Source organism: Fistularia commersonii, chromosome 1 (genome assembly GCF_037954325.1).
Source record: "Fistularia commersonii isolate RoL2024-O1a breed Wild chromosome 1, RoL_Fcom_v1.0, whole genome shotgun sequence".
NCBI lineage: Eukaryota > Metazoa > Chordata > Actinopteri > Syngnathiformes > Fistulariidae > Fistularia > Fistularia commersonii.
In genome coordinates, this window is record NC_141284.1 from 26301242 (window position 1) to 26323907 (window position 22666).

At 43.1% G+C, this 22666-nt stretch overlaps 1 protein-coding gene across 2 annotated transcripts; it reads left to right on the plus strand.

Annotated features, from left to right (window-relative positions):
- The first annotated feature begins 289 nt into the window (after positions 1-289).
- Positions 290-10805, plus strand: mbip (MAP3K12 binding inhibitory protein 1). 2 transcript variants are annotated; one of them, XM_086156917.1, is made up of 9 exons: positions 290-423; positions 1797-1913; positions 2926-3138; positions 3725-3821; positions 4177-4242; positions 4881-5036; positions 5262-5359; positions 9522-9560; positions 9982-10805. In XM_086156917.1, the coding sequence occupies exons 1-9, from the start codon at positions 304-306 to the stop codon at positions 10087-10089; spliced, it is 1014 nt and encodes a 337-aa protein (XP_086013043.1). In that variant the 5' UTR covers positions 290-303; the 3' UTR covers positions 10090-10805. The 2 variants fall into 2 exon arrangements, with proteins under 2 accessions (XP_086013043.1, XP_086013054.1); XM_086156928.1 differs by having other exon boundaries at positions 5265-5359.
- Positions 10806-22666: the final 11861 nt, after the last annotated feature.

The window sequence follows — 22666 nt, forward strand, 5'->3', positions numbered from 1 at the left end:
TTGCTAGAGTGTGTTTTAAGTGATAGCAAAAAATCTAGACCAGTGTAGTTTTCGATCGAATTTTGATAGATTGTAAAGGAAAAATACTAAAAAACAAAGACACAAACATGTATGTAATCGATTAGCGTTCAACAATGAATAAATGATGCTTGAAATCGTCTGCTGTCAATCAATCATTCGCTCTGAATCTGACGTCAGTCGAGTGCTCGCTGAGCTCATCTGCGCATGCTTCCGTGACGTAGGATGCTGTCCCCAGATTCTAACCAATCAGCGCGCAGCCTCCCTCCTCGACCCTGAGCTGCAATGGCGGAGACAATGAGTCTGAGTGGGAGTAGCGCTCCTCCTAATGAACCCTACAAGATGTCCAGCTACACGGACTGTGTGCGTGTGATACTGACACTGTTGGCAGACTTCGGAAAGGAGGTTGGTTCGGCTCGGTTAGCCGAGTAGTCACAGCTAGCAGCTCTCGTTTGCACAACCTGCCGCGCCCGCTAGCCTACCCCTAATGCTAATGTTTGTAGCATTAGCGCAGTTTTGCTACGCATCGTCAACATCTCCCGGCATCCAGGCGGAGTTCCCATCACCTTGGCGAGAAAGTAGATCTGCAAGGGTTTCTTGAAAGGCCTTTAAAAATGACTCCCTGTAGATTATACTGTCCGTCAGTCCACTTAAACTCGTACGAAGCCATCTATAGCTTTGGTATGGATTTACGCTCAGTTTGTACACTGTTAGATTGCAAGGATGGTCTGCGCCGTATGCCGTAATAGCTTCAACATTTTTCTCTTGAAAGGGGGGGATACAATCAGGTATTACATTACCTGCGGAATAAATGTTTAATCCGTAAATCATGGCTGCTGTTAAATTATAAATACAATTTGAAATCTGGCTGACCATAATTTTCCTAAAGGGGAAAAGTGCAAGCTATGTTGTAGATGAACTGAGGATAAAAATACCATGATTATGTAATTTCAGCCCTGCAGAACAATTCATACCATCCAGACCTAATGAAACGTTTTGCACCGATCTTTGCAAATATTCACCTCATGAGTATGTTAATTTTTACAATATATACTGCTCAAAAAAATAAAGGGAATAAATACTTGAACAACACAATGTAACTCCAAGTCAATCACACTTCTGTGAAATGATAGTGTCCACTCAGGAAGCAACACAGATTCATTTTGACTTGTTTTAAGGACATTACATCAAAGTTGGATCAGCCTGGAGTTTGTTTTTACACTTTAATTTTGAGTGTGATTCTTATCCAGACCTCCATGGGTTGATACAATTGATTTCCATAGATCATTTTTGTGTGATTTTGTTGTCAGCACATTCAACTGTGTAAAGAGCAAAGTATTTCATAAGAATATTTCATTCATTTAGATCTAGGATGTGTTTTTTAAGTGTTCCCTTTATTTTTTTGAGCACTGTACTATCTTTGTAGAAAAAAGTCATATGTGATGTCTAAAAACATATGTTTAGAATTCAATTTAACTTTATCAAGCAGTCAATTGAATGCATGAGAGCCATGATTGGAAGATATCTTTAGTGAGGCTAAAGCAAAACTGCTCTAATACTGACAACAATCGTCTACTCGAGGTAAACGTCTGGGTTCATTTCCACATTAAATTCCTGGCATCCAGCCATGTCTAAAATTAAAAACTCAAAAAATGGTAACACTCCCGTAAAGTACAAATGTTGTTTGTTGTTTGTACCTGATACTATACTCATCTGTGTTGTACAACTTTAGTAGATGTCAAATTTTATAAAGCTTTCACCCTGTGTTTGATTTGAAGCTCAAATTAGGTGATGCTGCTTTGCGAGTGGAGGTCAACAATGATGCTGTTTGTCCTCTTTCACCTTCTGCCGCCCACGTGTACAGCTGTTTGCAGCAGCATATCACCAAGTTACAGGTAATGGGGCTGCCAGTTTTCACATTAGTTCCATGCATTTTGTCACTCGATAAATATTGAATGTAATTCCTTATCAATATATTGCAAAGTCATTACAAATGATTTCAGATACTAGGTTTTTTTTTGACATTATATACGTATAAACTACATGGTACTGATAGCAAAATGTATTTTATATAGTTTCCCAAATAGTATTTTATGAACCATATATTATTTTTTTTTGACACCGTTGAAATGTCTGAGCAGAGTTTCAAAATTGTTGTTGTCAAACTCATCTCAAACAAGTTACCGTCAAATAATCTGTAACAACCAGCTGCGCCTGTTGCCAATTAAACCTAAGAATTTCACTTCATTATTTGAAAAATTTGAACATTTAAATCAATGGGACATCAAGACATTACTTTCTTTTCTGAAAGGCAAGCACAAAGTCAGAAAATGTTAAGATGGAAATGAAAATTGAGCTGCTGTCAAAATTTAAGTTTGTACTTAAAAACCACAAATGTCGAGGTCGAATGATAGTAAATGTCACATTATGTAGATGTTAGGTTTTGGTTAGTTAACAACTCAGTTAAAAATAACAGCTGTCAGTAGTCATCGCTGTCTAATTCGTATGATAGGACTTTACATTTAACAATGTTTGTGTCCAACTGGATGCTTACTTGGAATATAAAATCATGCTTACTGAACATATTGTACGAATATTGATCTGGAATGGCCAATGCTTACTTAAATGAACGGTCAACATATGAATAGAATTCAGTCATTTGGCAGACGCTTTTATCCAAAGCGACTTACAGCGGAGATTTCGGGGATTGAACACAGGATCATGTGCTCTACCACTGAGCTACCTGTTCACATGATTTGCCGATAAACAGGCTAAGCAAGATATTGGTCAGACTTCAGCATAGCACTTTGATATTTGCTTGCGTCTTGGTCTGCACTTTCGGTAAGTTGTAAGTTGTGTTTTGATGCGATATCCCGCTAGCCCTAAGGAAGCTGCTTTTTCCTTTAGACAGTTTCAGAGAGTCTCAAGATACTGGCTGATGACCACATTAGTGCATTACTCGCAAGGGACGATACGCCAGGTGATGGTGTCGCGCCATCATCTCCACATCCCCACACAGTCTCCCCGTCCGAATGCTTCCCTCCGTGCTTGGATGCAGCTGAAAACAAGGCGGCAGCTGACGATCGTGTCATGGTACAGATCAGCGCCGGGAAGTCAGAGGTGAGCCGGTCGCAGTCATCGGATCTGTCAGCTGTTCAGGCCGCGACAATTTTAGAGCCCTCTCTACTCTCTGTCAGACAAATGTATAATCATAAGTAATTGCTGCTGAGAACATGCCCAACGCGCGGCTGCGAGGCAAATGCTTAGCAAAGACATGACAAGTCGAGGTGGGTAGAGGATAAGGGGTCTCTCAGTGCTATGGTTGGGTAGAACAGGCCGCATCGCTGGAGGACTTTGAGAGAGGGCCAGGTCCTTGATGGATTATGAAGTGGATGCTCATTACTCTGAGATTGCATGTGGATGAAGGACAAGAGGCCCCATTCTGTTGTGCATTTATTTTGGTAGCCAAGCAAACAGTATTCATATTCTATCATGTGACGGGAGCAAGCAATTCAAATTTTTTGGCTTACCTGGAATGACCTCCTATTGCATATCTTACTGCATAGCGTATAAATTGCCGCCACCTGTTGCCCCAGTTCATTAGCATTAACTGGACTTACAGGCAGTCTGCATTCTTGACATCCATCAATATGTAGTCAATCCATCGTGTCCCATTATCTGTGTTGACTCTCTTTTGTAACCCCAGATTGAACGGAGAATATCTGCATTTATGGAGCGAAAGCAGATGGAGATCAATGAAAACAATGTGCGCGAGTTTTGCAACGTGATCGACTGCAATCAGGGTGAGAATGGGAGAGAGGTTGGGGGAAGGGTGGAGAGGGAGCCTGCACACAAATTGCCAATGTTTGGGAGAGAGCTGATTTCCACAGGCGATAGGTCAGGCTGAACTGCTCCAAGAGTGCTGCTGAAGTAGCTAACACACACAACCAGCTTAGCCCAGAAAAACATCAGACAGAGCGCCTTTTTTAATTCTGAGCCTGCCTATGAGCCTTGTAATAGAAAACTGGACACACTAAAGGTAGCATTAACAAGATGCAGCAATCTGTGATTTTTTTTTTTTTTTAAACCAGTCATGTTTAATTAAAATTTTTGCTTGAACTCCTAATTACGTTCTAAATCCAATTTTCTCCCCTTTAGAAAACAGCTGTGCCAGAACAGATGCAGTATTCACTCCTTACCCAGGATTTAAGAGCCACGTGAAAGGTAGGTAAATAAATATTTGCCATAAATGTCAATGTGACATTTCTTAAAGATAATCATGATACTTATTACCTTTTAAAACCCATAGGTTAATGATTGTTAAACATCAAATCAAGTAAATTAGAAATGTTGATTTATAATTATTGGTTTAATTTCACGCTGATGGGTAAGTATAACCCAAACCATTTTTTTCTTTTTTAAATCACCTTTATTTTCCCATATTTTGGCTGTTTTATGACATATCATGCTATCAAGGTAGTGTTACGATCACAAGATAAAGCGTGATTGCCTGTGAAGGCTTTGCTTGGCGGCACAAAATTACCCAAGGCGAAATGTCATTTCCCGACCTCAGGGTGATCAATAAAAATATTGTTCATTGTAAAATGCTACAGTAATTGTCTCGGCCACGCGCCAGTTTTATGATTTTCATTTTTGATTTCATATTTTTGGGATCGAAATTGGCTCCTTTTTCAGGGAACCTGATGTGTACTATAATGGACCACGTTGCATAACGGTTCCAAGCACGCAAAGTATTATCAACTCAGCTAAAAGCGCTGTCAGAAATACACCAGGTTGATAAATAGCGGTTAACCTTTTGTGTGACATATTGTCTTTATATCCTCTTCTTCTGGATTTGACAGTTTCAAGGGTGGTTAACACTTACGGGCCGCAGACGTGTGTCGGAGGCCAAGGCGAGGCCGCGGAGCAGGAGAGGGGTTTGGCTGCCGGGGACTGCGGAAACTTGGCTATAGAGGAACGGCTGAACAACATGGAGACTCACCTTAAACTCCCCACAGGTCGGAAAGACAAGGACGCCCTCATTTTTGAGTTTCAGTAATACCGTAGTACGCTTGATATCTTGCGAAGAAACTGAAGTAATATCAGCTTGCTGAAGGATCACTTGACATAGTGTTATTACGCGAAAAAAAAAAACAAAAAAAAAAACGCTAACTCAGCACTTACTGAGCCCCTTTGTCATGTAAAGACATCCATATTCAGGTCCTTCATGTTCAATTCCACAGCAGGACCTGTTCCACTGAGCGTCTACCAGAGACTAAAGAAACTAGAGGATCGTATCCTGGAGTTGGAGGGACTCTCACCAGAGTATTTTCAGTCCATGGTGAGTGTTTTTGCTTTTTAGCACTTAAAAATGATTAGTCACACAGTTCATACAGGAGTTTCGCACTAATGGATATGCTTCCGATGGGAGGGGAGGGGGGGGGGGGGGGGGGGGCTGCTGAGCAGTTATCAATTTTGGACCGAAGAGATGCCGAACCAGTATCGAAGAGCTGCTGCGGATAGAAGCAAGCTGCGGCCTTGCAGGACTGGCGTCCAAATTGAATTTAAACATTTAAAAAGTCTAGTTTAAACCAGGACGATGGCTCTGTGTTATATTTTTGAAAAAAAAAAGTATCATATTAATCCCAAGCTTGTCATATAATGCTGCGATATACTAGGATAATCCGCTTCAGTGTAGAAACCAACCATTCAGATAAACACTGATACTGAAAAATCAGTCACTTTCCATTTGCTCAGCCCATTAGTATTTTAACATGATTTTCTGAATAAGCAAGAGTATTGGATGAAGATAATACCGAAAAGCAAAAATCCACAACACATTTATTTGATATGTTCTGATATATTACCCTGCCCAAAATAAGTCTCTTGCTCATCAGTTGTCTCAGAGGGGAAAAAAATAAATCTTTAAATATCATTCAAAAGGGAAGCCTAGAAGATTTGGCATGGAAATAAATGAAGGAGCATTTATTGCACAGTTATTCTTTCCTAAAACCCGCTGACCAATTTTGACTTCATTGAGTCGTTCATTCCGTTCAGTATTCATGTTTCGGAGCGAAACCAATGAGTTGGACGTCGAGAACGAGAGCGTTGGGTGTTTCCTCTCGTGGGAGAACTCGTCAGCCTCTCTGCTCAGATTCCGAGAAAAGTAAAACTCTCGGTCCACAAGTGGTTGACCAACTCCTTCACGACCAGCACTCAGTCTGGCACAAAAGAACAAATTATACACATGGCATTTTCATAATTAACACACTAATCAAGTCCCAAGTGCTCCCACCATGCCTCACCCATTATGCATGTGTGTCACGTTGACCACAAACCAGACGCACTTGCCGCAAATCATCTGATATACCGGATATTGCAGAAATATTGTAATGATTAAGTCATTAATTTTATTTTTTTTTAATTGGTTTAAATTCAGCGCAGTCGAGTTAGAAAATCACGCTTGCTACTAGTTGTTTTGTTAGCGTGATTCAGTCATCGGGCACCCGCACCAGTGGGGAAGGCGAGGCAGTGCACATTACGCTCAGTCCAGATGAGCTACAATAAAGGTGTCACATAAAGACCTCCCTGCGTTTGAGGCTTTAGGAGTTAAAAATGAAACAAAGCCGTATTTAGGCAAAAACAGGAATGAGGCAACCACTCTGAGGGATGTTTATTTAAAGTATGATTGCTTTCCACTTTGCCTGACAGGGTTGTTCGGGGTAATATCCAGATGGGTGTGCATGTTTTCGTTTCCCCAAATTTCCATCAGGTCTTCCTCTTTGACTACAGACCACAGATATTATTTTACAACGGGAGAGTTGAATATTTATGAGGTCAAATCCTTCACGGCACTCAGGAGGGAAGCAGACAACGATAACCGAATGCTTGTGAGCCGTGCTCAAAAGTACCTTTTTATGGTTCGGCGATCCCGTGCCAGGGTTCAGTACACAGTGTTCGCATTCAAGAAAAGAGCTCGAGTTCGGGCTCAGCTTCACGCCTACCGGGTCCCTAATACAAAAAACCTCTCCAACAATGCCGATGGAGGGGAGGCACAAAAAAAGTAATCCAAAACTCCACGCGCAGTTCAAGGTGCACGTAAAACACACGTCTTCGATATCATAACCATTGCTGGGTTCATGGTCCGAGGGCTGGATGCTGTTTGATATTGACATTTAAATGCTGCGGTGAGAAGAGCGTCTGCCTGTTTTAAAAAAAAGTATTTTAATAAAGACATTTATTGATATTTATTAGAAAGAGCAGAGAGACAAATCCACAACTGTATTTGTCAGCTACCCTGCAGTTTACAGAAGAATTTAACCAGCATAATTGGGGTGCAACCCTGCATGTGCACAGTGTGGCGTGCAGTGTCCCTCAAAAAGCTAGTGGTTCTAGCTGGTGGCTAATGTTTTGTGTTTCATCTAACTCAAGGTTAATCCGGTTGAAAGCTGACCATGTAAGCCTGTTCTTTGTCAGCAAGGACATATTTCTCTTAATGTTAAACAACATCTATGAGGACTTTAGTTTAAGCTTCTAAAAGGAAATATTCCACCTACTCAACCCCGCGGTCTGTCGGAAACCGGCATAATGGGATGTGCACATGCAGGTGAATGGACTGAGAGGGGCCTGGCATTGTTCCTGTGCAAACTAGAATGCACCACCGCTGCAGTGCTTGCATCAGAGCTAAGTGGCCAATGAAACGGGCCGACGGATCGATGCTTCGCCGCGAGCAAAGCTGAGCTGCTGAACTGGGGTCTGCTGCGTCAGCTCGGACTCGCAGATGAACAGATTTTGAACGCGGCCATGAAATGTAAAGGGGATATTACTAGATAATGTTTAGAACACACAATATTTACAGAGTCCCATCAATTTACCGGTATTAGTCTTAGCGTTGCGTCATATAAAATCGTTTGAAATGAATATTTTCCATATAAAAAAAAAACCAAATAACTGATCAGTTAGTTGTAGCTACCTTCCTTTTTTGAAACTTGACATTTTCTCGAAGATGACTTTTGGTTGCGATGTCAAAGCAAGGACATTAAAAACTCTTAAGTACAGGTAGGAAGGAAAGACAGCCAAGGTTATGGTTTACAAGTTTTGTTGTTCGCTAACAAAAAATCCCTATGGAATGACATGAGTGTCCCATAAGATTTGAATATGCCAGGGTTTTAGGTCTGAAGTGGCTCTTGAACTCACACACACAGACATTTGATGGTGTGTCAAACAAAATGGCATCCTCACAAGAATATAGTAGTAACGCTCTACAAAGTTACCCGGAGGTGAGACGCCCTTATATTTCCCCCCTCGAGTTTATTCGAATCAATAATGAAACGCGGTATGATAGGCGATACCGTTCGGTCGACTGCGGACGGATGTCTCGAAGAACCGAGACGTCCCCGCACTTGATTTTTTTTTTTTTTTTTTTTTTTAAATCAACAGCGCGAGCTTTAAAGGGGGCCAGTGAGGAATTTATTGGACTTCATATTCCACGGCAGCGACAGGAGCCGAGTCACAGAGACTCTAATTTCCCATCCTGGAGGAGTCTGTCCGGCATGTGTTTAGTTATCTTGAGTAAGTGTGCTTGAGATGCTGCATGTCTCTTCACGGTGGTATTTCTCAGCACAGCATGCTGCTTCCCTGAGTGTGCTGCTCTCCATCCGCTTTTGACTCGCTGCATGTTTGTGTGAGCCGAGCAAGAGATGTCGAGTGTCTTTGAATAAACTGATGGGGTCTTTTATATTCGAAGTACCACTTTTTTTTCCCCTCTTTTTTTTTTTTTTTTTTTTGTGAAAATGCTGTAGTTTGCTGTTTGCTTAAAGGCGCACGTGGTTGGATGACATTCTCAGGAATAATGTTTTGAACTGTTAACAGCAATTTTTTTTTTTTTTTTTTTTTTTCACAAATTGAACAAACCTTTGGGGATTCACAGTTAGATATTTAATGTGAAAATTTCTGAAAATCACACGTTTAATATTGGAGTTCTCTTAATACAAAAGTAGACACACTTATTTGAAAATTTTGGCCTCAGTGTATAAGAATTAAATTGTAATATAGTAACATACTAAGCTACTCTTGACCAGTGTTTAAACTTCATTGATGCCGCCCTCCCGGCCTTATTTATATAGTTATTTTTCACTAAGTAAAGGTGTGGAAGTACTGTGTCCGAAAGAGATACTCACTGCAAATGGATTCAAACTTTGACTCATTGTTCCTATCGCCAATTTGATTTTGCCGTGCTTTGACGGCTTTCTTTTCTTCCTTCCTTTTTTTTTTAAACAAAGGAATCATCATACCGCCCTTGTTTTTTTATTTGACTCCGTGCATTGAAAGAATTCCAGGACTTGCTGTTTGGTGTTCAAGGCCATGTTTGTCTCATGGTGACTCTGTAATTTCTCTTATCGACTTTGACAAACGCGTAAGGTTAAAAGTAAGAAGAGTTATTTGCCTCAGTCTTTTGGAGACTTGACTAACATGAAACTGTGACTTGTACTTTTTTCTCACAGAGCCATTTACACAAACGGTCGAAGACGTCTCCTGCTCAGGTTAGCTGTCTTTCTCTTCCTGGATTCTATCGCTGCACTTAATATATTAAAAATAAAATGCCAAATGTAACTGGACAATATATTTGTATCTATGCTGTGGCTGTGACATCTCAAAGTGAATTGTTTTTGACATTGAAAACAGTGATAGACGTTTTGTAACTGGATCCAGACACCTATCCTAGTGAGGTGGAAATAGTTTGTGTTCAAATAAACTTATTTTTGTTGAATTTGTCCAAAAGGCCTCAGAGCTTGAACTTCAGAAAAAAAAAAGTCTTAAAATTAACCAAACAAACCATTATATACAAAAAAAATCTGCAACAAATGACTCTCAGAACAAGCATAAAATCACAGTAACAGTCAAAAAAAAAAAAAAAAAGAAAGATTATGGCTGTAACCCATTGGCTGTGGTTCTTTTCCCCAGGCCTGCAGTCTGACGGAGCTGGATGAAAAGATCAGTGCGGTGAAAGCAGCACTGATGAAGAAGATGAATGATTTTGGACCTGGATACAGCACAGAGTTTCCGCTGTGACGCCACCGACCAAAACTGGGCTTGAAGATCCAGGTGTAGGACCGTGCAGGTCATGACATTCAGAAGCTGCTGTTTCCCCTAATTTGGATATTTATAACTAGATCTGCATCGGCAGGAGGAATCACATGGCAAAAATACAACCCACTGAAAATAAGTGGAAAGTATTTGAATTCATGAAATGTCTTCTGATTCAACCAGCAGATTGTTGTCTGCCATAGCATCAGCCATCCAAACTTTAACATAAATAATTGTACATATTTTTTTTCTTTTTTCTAAGGCCTTTTTGTTTATTTCCTTGTTTCTGCTTGCAAATATAATCATTTATATCCAATTTTCAAAAGGTAATTTGTTGGTATTCATTCAACTTTTATGTTTTGTATATTGTTGATTTTCTTTGAAAGATGACTCAGAGGCAACTTAACCATAAATAAACCCTCAATTCTAAAGTTAAGCGGTTAAATCCAATGAGCAGAGAAATTAAGAGAATTTCACCCAACAATGTCCCAAAGCTATCACTTAAAATGAATTTTACAATGTCATTCTCAGACAATATTTATGATAGATATCAGAATGTTGCCCTGCCTTCACTAAAAGCCTGTCAGTGACTTCATTTTGTGTTGCTCTGCGACCCCATATCAACATTATCGGTCAGAAAACGACTCCCCAGCGGGAAATACAATAGTACTGTAAATAAAGTTGTTTTTTTTTTCCCCTCGCTCATGTCTCAGGCTTATATGGCTTTTATTTGTAAGCAATGAAAATACAGTGTTTTTCCCAAGCAAGTGTGGTGGTTTATCACAGATCCCAAAGCCCAGCAGCAGTAACATCCTCAAATATCTACAAGTAAACAGTCTATTTACCGTTCCAAATGAACAAGGAGCTACCATTAGTCATTATTGGTTAAATGATAAATCAATTATCGAAATTGCTGTAATTTAAGTCCCTGTTGATCCTCTAATTGATTAATCAGACACTGTTTCTGGTAGCAGATTCACCTAGGGGAAAAAAAAAAAAATAGCTTCAAATAAATTTGACTTTAACATAATTGTTCAGGGATACGGCATTTTGATAAGATGCCGGGAAGCGGTGTGTGTGTGTGTGTGTGTGTGTGTGTGTGTGTCTGATGAGCATCGGAGAAACAGCACCTGATTTGTCTGCCTGACTGCTGTGTGACGATGATCACCCCTAATGGTTGTCATTATGACAAATGACCTGATTACTGCAACTCAGCTTGGGAAAACATGGCGGAGGCCAAGCAAACCAGCATTAAATGGGCCGCCGCTGCGTTTGACACTGTGTCATGTTTATCAAAGCCTTCTCGCTCGGGCTAAAGCGACAATTAGGATCCATTCTGTTACGTGTTCACCTGGATGAATGAAATGGATAACCTCACCGTCAGTTTTTGCAGAACAAAAAAAAAAAAAAAAAAAGGGAAACTAGCAGCGAATGGAAAGAGCAGCTAAGAATGAACGCTACGGCGTGCACGCGTTCATCTCCCCACTGTCGCCCAATAAATATCTCTGCATAGAGCGAACCGAGCATTCAGTCGTTTTCGGTAAAAGCACTCAAAATCACTGTATTCAGAACTTCACTTCTCCAAAAGTATTAGCTCTTATGAGAAAACAGTCATTGCATGTTAAAATGGTGCTTTTTGGTGTTTTATTGATTAGCACAATGTTTAGATGAACGTCGCTGTGGCTTGAATATGCACAGCTGTGCATGTTAAAGGTCGAGGTATTTCAGCTACTTAGTATACTGCTGAGTAGGCACGGTGATGATGAGAAGATGGTTTTTGAAGGGTTAATTAGCTCGAGAAGGGGGGCAATTGTCCCCAGCCCACGAAGAATCACTTAATCCTTTCACTTAATCTCAAATGTTCAAAAGCCACGCATTTGGAGACAGTTTTAAGTGGACTTGAAGCAGACGGTAATGTTAACAAAACTGGCACCGTCAGAGGAACGTCGCGGAGAAGAAAGTACAATATTTCCCCGAGAAGCATGGAGAAACACCACTTTAATAAAACCTCAACCTGTAAAGTAGCTGTTAACTACAAATAAATCTAGTGAATGAAACGCCAGAAATATTGCCCTCGTAAATACAGTCGAGCGGGAGGAAGAAGTAGCATAAAAAGGTAATACTATGCAAAAGTTCAAGTACCTCAAAACTACTTATGTCCAGTACTTCAGCACATGCACTCTTTCTTACGTGCAAAGAAGTGTTTGTTGCTCGGCTCTCCTTCCAGCCCTCAAGTTTTTCTTGTTTTCTGCCAAGTCACCAGCCACGGATACGCAGCGAACCAAAGGTCAGGCCAGTTCACGGTCAGGTTTTAGAGAGATGTTAAATGTACACAACTGTTGGTGCCTCTCGTCAAACCCAAGGCCGGCGTTTGAAGAAATCGAACTTTATATTACAAAAGCCTCCAAACAAACGTTTCTCTCTCGGGTCACATCTCCTCTGAGATCAGCCTTAACACTGCCCGTGACAGGATCGCACTCCTTTGTGTGTTGTTTACATTAAATGTTATTGGTGCGACGCCTATTATTGATTCTTTATAACGCACAAAGTTATCGTGAATCACCGCGCACAGTAACGGAAGAGCTTAGATATTTATGAGGTACTTCCAGCACATGAAAATTCTGAATACTGAAAAGCACATTTACAGAGCTTACTAAAATGTAGATAAAGTAGTATATGTTTAACAATATAATAGTTAAGCCAAAGGTTAGTGTACTAATTGGTGAACTAAATCCAGACACTTCTTTTCCAGGCATCTTTGCTTCCTGTGTTTTCTTCAATGCCACTTTCTCAAAAGCACACAGCATCGCTGGTTTCACCATTGTCTCGTGCGCCTTTCCCGTTATTCTGGCTGATACTTTTCTAAGACATTACCCCTGGCACTTTTCTCCACCCGTTCTTACTGTTTGCACCTGTTTCTTCCCCTCTTTTCCACATTCTCCATTGCTTAAAATCCTCCACCTTCACATTCACACACACATTCTGTCTTGCTGCAGCTAACCTTCATTCCTCTCCTAACTAATCCCAGACACCACTGAAATAAAATTTGTAAACCCGTCTTTATAAAACCACTTCACTTTCATATTAACAGAGATAAAAACATATCCACGTACTCCGGCCTTTAGAGAAACATTTCACTCGCTGGCCTTTCATGCTTCACTTTGGGCGAATACTTGAAAAAGGAAGGAATATGAATGGATTGCCAAAAAGTAAAATAAAAATAAAAAATCTAAAATAATTTTGGCATTCATCATATTTAAAGCTTATCCTGCAGCCAGGCTCGCTGTGGCGCTGGGAGGGGTGGGGTTCAGGCTGCACCGGTCGCCAGTCGACCACAGGGTCACCTCTGGCAATGACGTTCAGTCAGGGGAGGCAGGGGAGGCCGTGCCTCACTTGCCAATCTTGGTGAGAAAAAAGATTGAAAATGAAAAAAATAATTAAATGGTTATATTTGTCAGTGATTTGCACGATAAAGGTATTTTCATTTATCTTCAGTTTTGGATTTTTTTTTTTTTTTTTTTTCAAAATTGCTGGATTTTCTCTTTTACTGTTCACATACTGAGAGGAGACGTGCGGTGAGGCCGCGGACTGCTGAGCCTCAACGTAGATTGCGCAATGACGGCTGACTGCTGGCATGCTCTTCACTAACACCCCACCATATTGCTGGATGAACTACACTTCCAATGTACAGTGATTTTTGTCATCAACTTTTATGTGTGTTACTAGTTTCTTATGCTGAGCGATCACAAAATGGTTGTGAAGAGCCACAAAGTGAGGCACGCAGTTCTCCTGCCTCATGGTAGGGGTGCCTCACCAGCCATGAACATCACCACAAGCTACCAACGTATAGACATACCACCATTCACCCTCTCATTCACATGTCATACAGACATACACCTATTCACAATCTTACTTGCGTTATATAGACATACAATGTCCTAACTCTGCTGCCCCTCCTTGTTCACCCAGCCTGCACACATCCTGCCTATTTATTTTATTCATTGCTATTTATTTGTGTCACTCTATTTATGGAGTGGATTTTTCACCCTCTCAGTTCCTTGATGTTGCCCATTGTCATCCCTGATGTTGTTGTTGTTGTCCGTTGTCTACTTATCTGCTGTCTATTTATTCGTGTTTTTTTTTTTTTTTGTCTTGCTATCTCTTGCCTTTCTATTTATATTCATATTTATTTCATTTTTTTTTTTTTTTTTGACGTAACGCTGCTGTGACAAAGGAATTTCCTCTATGGGGATCAATAAAGTTTATCTTATCTTACAACTATTGACTCTCACTCTCGCATGTAGAGACAAACAACCGTTCGCTCTCTCATTCACACATCTGAGAAATTTAGGATCTCCTGTGGAGAACATGCAAACTCCTTGCTGGGAATCCAACCGGTGACCCTCTTGCTGGTGGAAGGGGCTCCTTAATGTGCCACCGTGTTGCTCAAAAATGCAAAATAAGGGATTAAATGATCCGGCGTGAAACTTGGGGCGAGTGGAAATAAAGAGAGCATGAAATTAACGTTATAATGTAATTCATCTCGAGTGAGTAATTACAACAGGATTAAGAGCAACACTTAATGTCACGCAAAGTCCATAATCAGTTGGATCAAATGCAGCCTGCGAATCACGGTTGGACAGGAAGTAAGATGAAATAAAGGGCGACGTTGTTTACTGTGATTCTGCTATAATATTATCACAGTCATGCAAACTTTACGGTTAAGTCCTTGCTCTGTGACCCGAAACAGGAAAACGACCGGACAAAGGTCGGCAGCTCTGCGCTCAACAGTGATGAACGATATCAAATTTAAATAGAATATTCCTCAAATCACCCCACAATGGGGACCAATGCATAAAAAGCGAAACTTGGGGGATGAAGAAAACAGATATTTTCCAGCTGAACTCGTGTTACCAAGCGGAATGAGGAGCCGAGGGCCATAGCTTTCTCACATCTCTGGAAATTACTGTAAAAAAAAAAAAAAAACCCTCCCCTTCGGTTTCTTTGTGTGTGTGATGTCAAGAGTTATTTCAGAGTTGATTGATTGAGTGACCCGGACACAATAGAGGACTTTGCATTGTGTTTGTTTCTTTGTTGACGAGGAAATGCCCTCTCCACCGCCACCGCCGCCGCCGCCGCCACCATCAGGTGTAGTTTGCCTCTTCGGCCCCGTCCCGAAGAGGCAATTCCGCCTGGAATTTTCCGGGGCGATGAAGGGAGGGCCAGAATGTGCTGGGAAGGGAACCACTTGAGCTGAGCTGCCGCAATGTGGATGGAGGCAGGGTTCGGTGCGGCAGGGGCTCATTGTTTCCCCGGGAGGTTTTGTCTCAGATTCAGTCCCCTTATGAGGGTTAATGAGGACAAATTGGTCTGAGTGGAACAAATGGACCACGGACGAGGACAAAGGGTTGTATTTTGCAGGCTGCCGCTTCGCCGGGATCCACCCACCGTACGCCCATTGAGCCCGGCGAGCTGACTGGCGTCCGCTTCAAGTGGCTCATTAAATATCTCATTATCTTCATCCCGTCCGTTTTTGTTTGGGGGGGGGGGGGGGGGGGGCACGTACGCAGCTTCCCCGCGGCGGCCGAAACTTAAAGCGATAAGTTTGTATTTGCCAGTGGCTTTTATACGAGGGGTCTCTTTATAACCCCGGCTCAATCTGGTTTACATTAAACTCCGGGTTCAGATTTAGTGTCAGCGGTTGATGCTCTTGGGTTAGCTGGACATAGTTTGGCCTTTCAGATGCACAAAGACCCACTTCCTCATTGACTCTATGTAAGTCTTGCCTGTCAGTCACCCCCCCCCCCCCCGCCCCCCCAACCAACACCACCACCACCCTTGTTTTTTTTTTTTTTTTTTTTCTGGTAACATCCTTGGGAACTTGGATAGAAAGCCTCGGAGGTGTCCCTTGTGCTCCCCGGGTCCAGTTGTATTTTCGGTGGGGTCGGTGGAGAGGATTCATATCCATTCATATCTCACAAACTCTTAATGGGCTCCAACCCCCTCCAAAAAAGAAAGCTCTTTCCTGTGACTAGTCAGCTCCAGTCTTTATTCATCTGTGGCTCCATGTCAAAAAAGACTGTTGCTCGTTTGTGCCCCGAACAATGAGGGACAAGGCTGAATCTCGAGCTGGGAACAAAAGACGGAAAACAGGCTTTTCACTCTGCAGAACATTAGATTCTGACACATTTTGCCATGGCAGTGTTTTTTTTTTTTCCCCCCCCCCTCCTCCCACCCCACCTTCCCGCCCCATCCTGAGTGCTGTGGCTCTGGTCTTTTTAAAGAGACCACCTGTTGGCGACAAGCCTGTTCTTCATTACAGGCAGGGCCATTATCGCAGGATGAGGAGCGCCACAGGCTAACTTTCTTAAGTTAACCCTGCTGCAGTTTCTAAAGCCGGGCTGATCGGGCAACGTAGATTATGTACACTGGAAAATCTATCTCTGGCGGTAATTTCTCGCTCCTTTTTCTTTTTTCCCCACAATGAGGGGCTTCGAGTGAAGCACTTCGTTCGTGCCCTTGACAGTCACAAATGTCACAACCGAAGGATTTGGAAGTAGGCAGTCTGAATGTTCGGTAATCACAGATTTAGAGCCGCATTCATATGCACTGTCTGGAGGAAGCCCAGATGTAGTTACTGTACAGCTGCTAATGTTTTCCCTTCAATTATTTCGGGCGCGCGTGGAGGATTTCGTCCGTCTTTTTCGAATGCCGGTTCGGGCAATTTTCAACCCCCGAAGAGCATAGCCGCGGCGTGATAATGACTTCCACGGCCGCGTGTCAAATAAAAGTACCGAAGGTGGCAATATGAGGCAATCAAAGTGCGCGCTTCGGATTTGAATTGGACATGATAAACACAGGCTGTGGAGGAGAGGTGGAGGGTGGAGTTCTCCGCTGGCCGATATGGAAAACAAATGATTGTCGTTATATTTGGATGACTGTCTTTCAATAAGCACATACGTCACATTACAGGGGACGGTCCGGAGAGTCGTGGGAAAAACTCAAATAAGCGTTACGCGCAAATGCTTAATACCAAGACCTTTCCGGGATGCATAGCAGTGCATTTTGACGGCGTCACTGAATATGTTTTGCAAGAACTTCCAATAAATGGAATTTATTTGATTGTTTTTCCTTTTTTTTTTTTTTGGAATGTTTTAATTATTCATTATTCTATATGTTAAACTTTATTGATCCCACGACAGATAAATTCACTTTTCACAGCAGCACTACAGGGAAAAAAAATTGTGCAAATGGTAATAACAAAGCAAATAAGGTTATAGACACAAAATAAACGAGGACACTGTACAATACATTGTATAAAAATAAATGCCTTGTGCGAGGAATGGTTGTAGAATAACAGGTGAACAGTGAACATGATGTGGGTTGTAAAAATGAAATGATAATCCGTAAGAAGCCCTTGATAATGTCTAAATATAATATAAATATTGTCAGTGGAGATGGAGGTAGTGCAAAAAGATATTCTTGTGAACAATATATTATAAGAACAATAAGAAAAATAATATAAACTTTGCACTAGATACTGTTCAGATTTAACTCTGACAATTGTTTCCCAGTTCATTTTCAAAAATAAAATGATTTTCCCGAGTGAAATGTGTGCTTTTATGGAAGCAGATAAACTTTTTGGAGTCAATATAAAATAGAAAATAAATATCAGGCTTGTTGTGGACCTCACGCCTCGGCAAGAATATAATAGTTAAAACATCTGATAAATCAACACGTTGGTTTTTCTTAACTTTAAGATTTGAAAGAAAACCTTGGCGGTGGATGTTCTTCAAAACGCACCCGCTTGCGTGTGCACGCGTTAGTGGCGTCTAAGACGGCGAGAGGGCACATCTTAATTACCGCGGGGGCGATATTATAACGGCGAAATACCATCACTGACTGAGCACGCGCTTTCACGTTCACAAACATCTCGAGGAAAGGAGTGGTTTGCACACCTGTGAGCCCCCTCCCAAGCCCGACAGCTCGAGAGAGGATCCCCCCGCGGACTGCAGGCTTCGACAAGAGGTCGTCAGCTGCTCTCTGTGGCCCCGCTGCAGCGTCCCACAGGCTTTCTGGAGTTAAATGTGCCTGCGGTTTTGCCAGGAGGGAGCAGCAGGAGTTGAATTCAGGCAATTACAATCAAGTCAGGGCATAGTTAGTGCGTGGGCCCTGGCAGCACCTGAGCTGGATGCTGATGAGACACTTAGCCCCAAACCCCCGTGCACTGGCCTAGGCGCTGTGTAGAGATGGCCCTCTCCCCTCCGACACACACACACACACACACACACACCTCCCTCCCCTCAGTAGCAGTGGCAGGAGACCCCCTGCTGGACACTTCCACTTTCCTTCACCTCATTTAGGCCTCTCTCTCTCTCTCTCTGTCTCTCTCTTTCTCCCCCCTCGGCCCTCACATTGCAATACTTCTGCTTTATATAGGTGGTGTGGAGGACTGCACTCAATCACTCTTCATTCATTCACACTGTACTATAATGGACTGCTACTCCCATATTGTCCTTCAAGCACCCATGCATAGGCCAGCTTCAAAATGCTGTGTGATCTGTCGTGCCAAGTTCTTAAGAAATATCTGAAGAGATGTTTCTCTTGAAAGCGCCACCGCCGCGACAAACGACCGCGACGACAGGCGGGGGTGAAAAAATAAAAATAAAAGAGCCAACGAGAGGCTGATCATTTCCGATCCCCCTCAGGAAGACAACGCAACAGAGGAGTCGGGACGTCTTTGTCTTCCGAAGAACGGTCGAGCGCGAGCCCCTCCGTCCGTCCGCAGGTGTCTGACTGTAGGGCTGCGCGGCGCTGCGCTGCGGCGACGGGAAGAATAGACAGGGAGGTACAGTCCTTGAATATCTATGACCTGAGAATATGGAGTCAGGCATCACCGCAACACTCTTAGCCCCTATTTTCCCGATAAGATGCTCTCAGCTCTTTCTGAGGGAAAGCCTCCCCGCTCCCGCCCTCTCTCAGCCGCCGCACTTTGCTGAAGTGTCATTAGGTTTGCAAAGGGCAGGTTGCCATAGGACTTGGATGTATGGCCTCATGGGTAAAACCACCGTATTTTGAATGTAAAGATCTGAGTGCCGCGGCCCGAACGTGAGGCGGACGTGAGCGAGGGGGGAACCGCGCCGGGAGCCGGTTCCTAATCTGCAGTCCGCGTGCATGCATCTTTCATGCCGTGCTTTAGCGCTCTGTTTTGTGAGATTGCTAGCTTTGCCCTCCAATCCACTTTCATTGTCATCCCTGGCTGTGCTTGTTAGTTAGAGCCAGGCATAGTATTTGGTGGAGCCAAAGGGACACACACACACACACACACCTCTTTCACAATTCTTGCCATAATGGTTGTCTTTTGATTTTTTCCCCGGGCTTTGGGAGACTACCAGGGATTGTCTCTTTGAAATTATTCCATTTTGGCAGAGAAAAAGAAAATGGATTGCGCTGATCCTGTTTTGTTCCTGGGGGGACGGCTGCAGTATTATCCTGGGCTGACACCGGTGGCAAAGAGGCAATCACAGTGGCCCTCGCTCTGACAAAAACACTCCATCTGCAAGGAGAGGAGGAAATCACACCACAATGATGTCTGACTCTTCTGCCTTGCACCGGCAGCTGGGCCCTGGGACCCGTGAACCGCTACACAACCGCCGGACTCCATACAAGCACACAAACACAACACTACAAACCAGCTGCTGTAACACACAAAGGCAACGCACCTGCCATCACACGGCGACTAGAACAGAGTGTATTTGTTGTGAAGATTTGTCAGCCCGCTGAAGGCTCACAACAAGCTGCTGCGTTCTATTCTGATATTAATAGTAGGGATGGACAGTACGGAAAATCCTACCATCGCAACGTCCAAGATATTCACATAAGTGCGGAAAGCGCGTTCTCGATGACGGCAAATAAGTTAATCGAGCGTCAGTCAGGTAATTACACCTTTTTGAAGGGAAATTTCTCACTTTTGTAGTTTTTAGCTGCAAATCGTCGCACAACTTTGTTCCTTTTTTGGTTCTTGATGGCTTTTTTAAGGCCATTTCTTAAAATGTCATTCCTGTCGGGGAAAATTATGCTAATTTAAAAAGTCCACTGGTATCATTTTTTTTTCAAGATATTTTACAGACACTGAATTGGCAAATCAAAAATTGTTACATTATAGAATTTCAAATAAATAAATAAAAAATATATTGGCTGAACTCAATCATCACAGGATGTGGATGGTAAAAATTCAATTTAGATTTATTAGACAAAAAAAACAAAAAAAAAAATCACAAGCTGTGAACTGTGCGACCCTAATTATTAGTAGAAGTAGTTTTCTGGCAGAGACTCTCTAAATCTCCTTCATGACATCTTGAAATCGTAACTGTTCCAGATGCTCCACAGCTAGTGTGTGACTGAAGTGCACTGCTTTTGGGGGGGGGGGGGGGATTGCATCATGCAATTTTAACAATATCAGCCTCTTCTGTTATATATTCCTGAAAAAAAAAAAAACAGCAATGCAGAGTTATCCATTTTAACCTTTCACCCTCACCAGGTTTGTGTTTGCGTATTAAACGCAAATACCATTAGGTAGTCGTGGCGGCAAACACACATCAGATGGGAGATAAGCAGTCGTGCAGCCGGCCCTGTTAGTATTCAGCGGTGTCACCTCTCTCCCTCCGTGTCCCGTACCTGGGGATCAAACGCACCTCTTTGTGAGCGGCCTGACCTCCTGCTATTAGCAAACAGAGGAGAGCCCAGCTGACACCACTCTTGAGATGTGCCATGCAGACGGAGGCCTGTGATTACTGCACAATCCTGAGGAGACAACCCTCCACCCTGCTCCCAGCTCCGACCTCCTGCTCGCACACACACACACACACACACACACGCACACAAGCGCGACGGCGTGCCTGCCCCCACTCTCCTCCTCCACAATAAATTCACCAATCTATGAAATAGATGTTAATCTCTTGCCCAACAGGCTGCCTCTGAGACCTTGTTAACGCGCGCGCCGCCGCGGGCCGAGCTATGAATAATCAATAGGCCGGTATTTTCACGAACATCGTTTCCCGGGGCGGCGCGATTTCTCGCATTACACAAGCAGATTAGAATCCGGGATTGGGCTTTTTTTTTTTTTTTTCAGATTGGGGGTGCGTGCGTGATCGTGGTGCGCGCAGGCGGAGGTTGCAGATTGCAATGTTCCACGGCGGAGGGTTGGGGGTCTGCGCCTTCATAGCGCCACATGAAAACCAATGAAGGTGAAGCGAGGAGGGGGATTAATTTGTTGTGAGAGAGGCAGGAGCTCAAGTGGGTATTCCAATCTCAAATTAGCAAGCCCTCGTTTCAAAAACCCTCATGCATTCTGGAGAATACCGAGGAGAAAACACACAACTTGCATGCAGTTTCTTCATGAAAAGACTTTTTCTTCTCCTTCTCTTATTTTTGTCTTTACAAAGCACCTTTTTTCTTTACCCCCCACGATCCCCCCCCCCCCCCCTCTCTCTCGCACTTACTTTGTCCCTCGTTGACACACTCGTGCGCGCTCATACGAAGAAAAAAAAAACTCCAATTTTATCTGCAGGGACAGAAATCAATCTCATATCTCTTTAGTTAATCCGCAATGGCTCTGTACGGATCCTGACACTAATAAGGTATCGGGCAGGTGAGGCCAGGGGGCTGAGGAAGGGTACGGAGGGAGAGGAGAGACCTGCAGTCTGGGGGCCCCGACTGGCGGCTGGCATCGCTCCAGCGCAATTACGGGGCTTGTGTATGGGAAAGGCGGGTTGCAGCAGGAAAGAAGCAGCAGAGATAGAAGGGAGAGACAGAAAGAGAGAGAGAGAGAGGGCATAGAGAAAGCAGAAAGGAGGAGGTGGGGGGGAGAGGGAGGGGGAGGGAAAAAAAAAAAAAAAAAAAAAAAAAAAAAAAAAAAATCGATCCCATCTGTGGTATGATGGTTAATTAAAGCAGCTCTTGAGCAGCCCAAGGATGAGAGGCTTGGCTGGGCTCCTGGAGGCACAGCTCTGATTACTCACACAGAATGGATGGTTTCTTAGCAATGAAAGGAGGAGGCCAAGAGCTGCCTGGTGGGGAGCACAGACGACGTCGGTGGGGGGGTGGGCGACATGTGCATGCTACGCGCTTGCACACGTGTGCGTGCGCGCACACACACAAGTCGCGTGCGCATGCATATATGGAAACACCTGATCATGCACGAAAAAGAAAAACGCATATAGGAAAGACGGCGCGGGCACGAGTGCAAACATTTTCAAATTAAATCGAGGCTGAGAGCTTTGGGTGCTAATCAGCAACAACGCCAGGGCCACTGAAAGGGAATTTTCTAGGAGCCTAAGAAGTTAATGAAGATAACCGAGGTTGATCTCATTGTACCTCGCAGGCTGTCTTTGTCCAAGCCATCATCTTTTGGGGGGGGGGAGATGGGATCATTGCACTTGCTTTTGTTATTCGAGCAAATTCACACAGGCCTCCGTCATGTGCCCGAGGATGACGGACGCCATTTCCAGCTCCAATCTCGCCGCAATGATCCTGGTTTTCGTCTTTTATTACCATTACATTT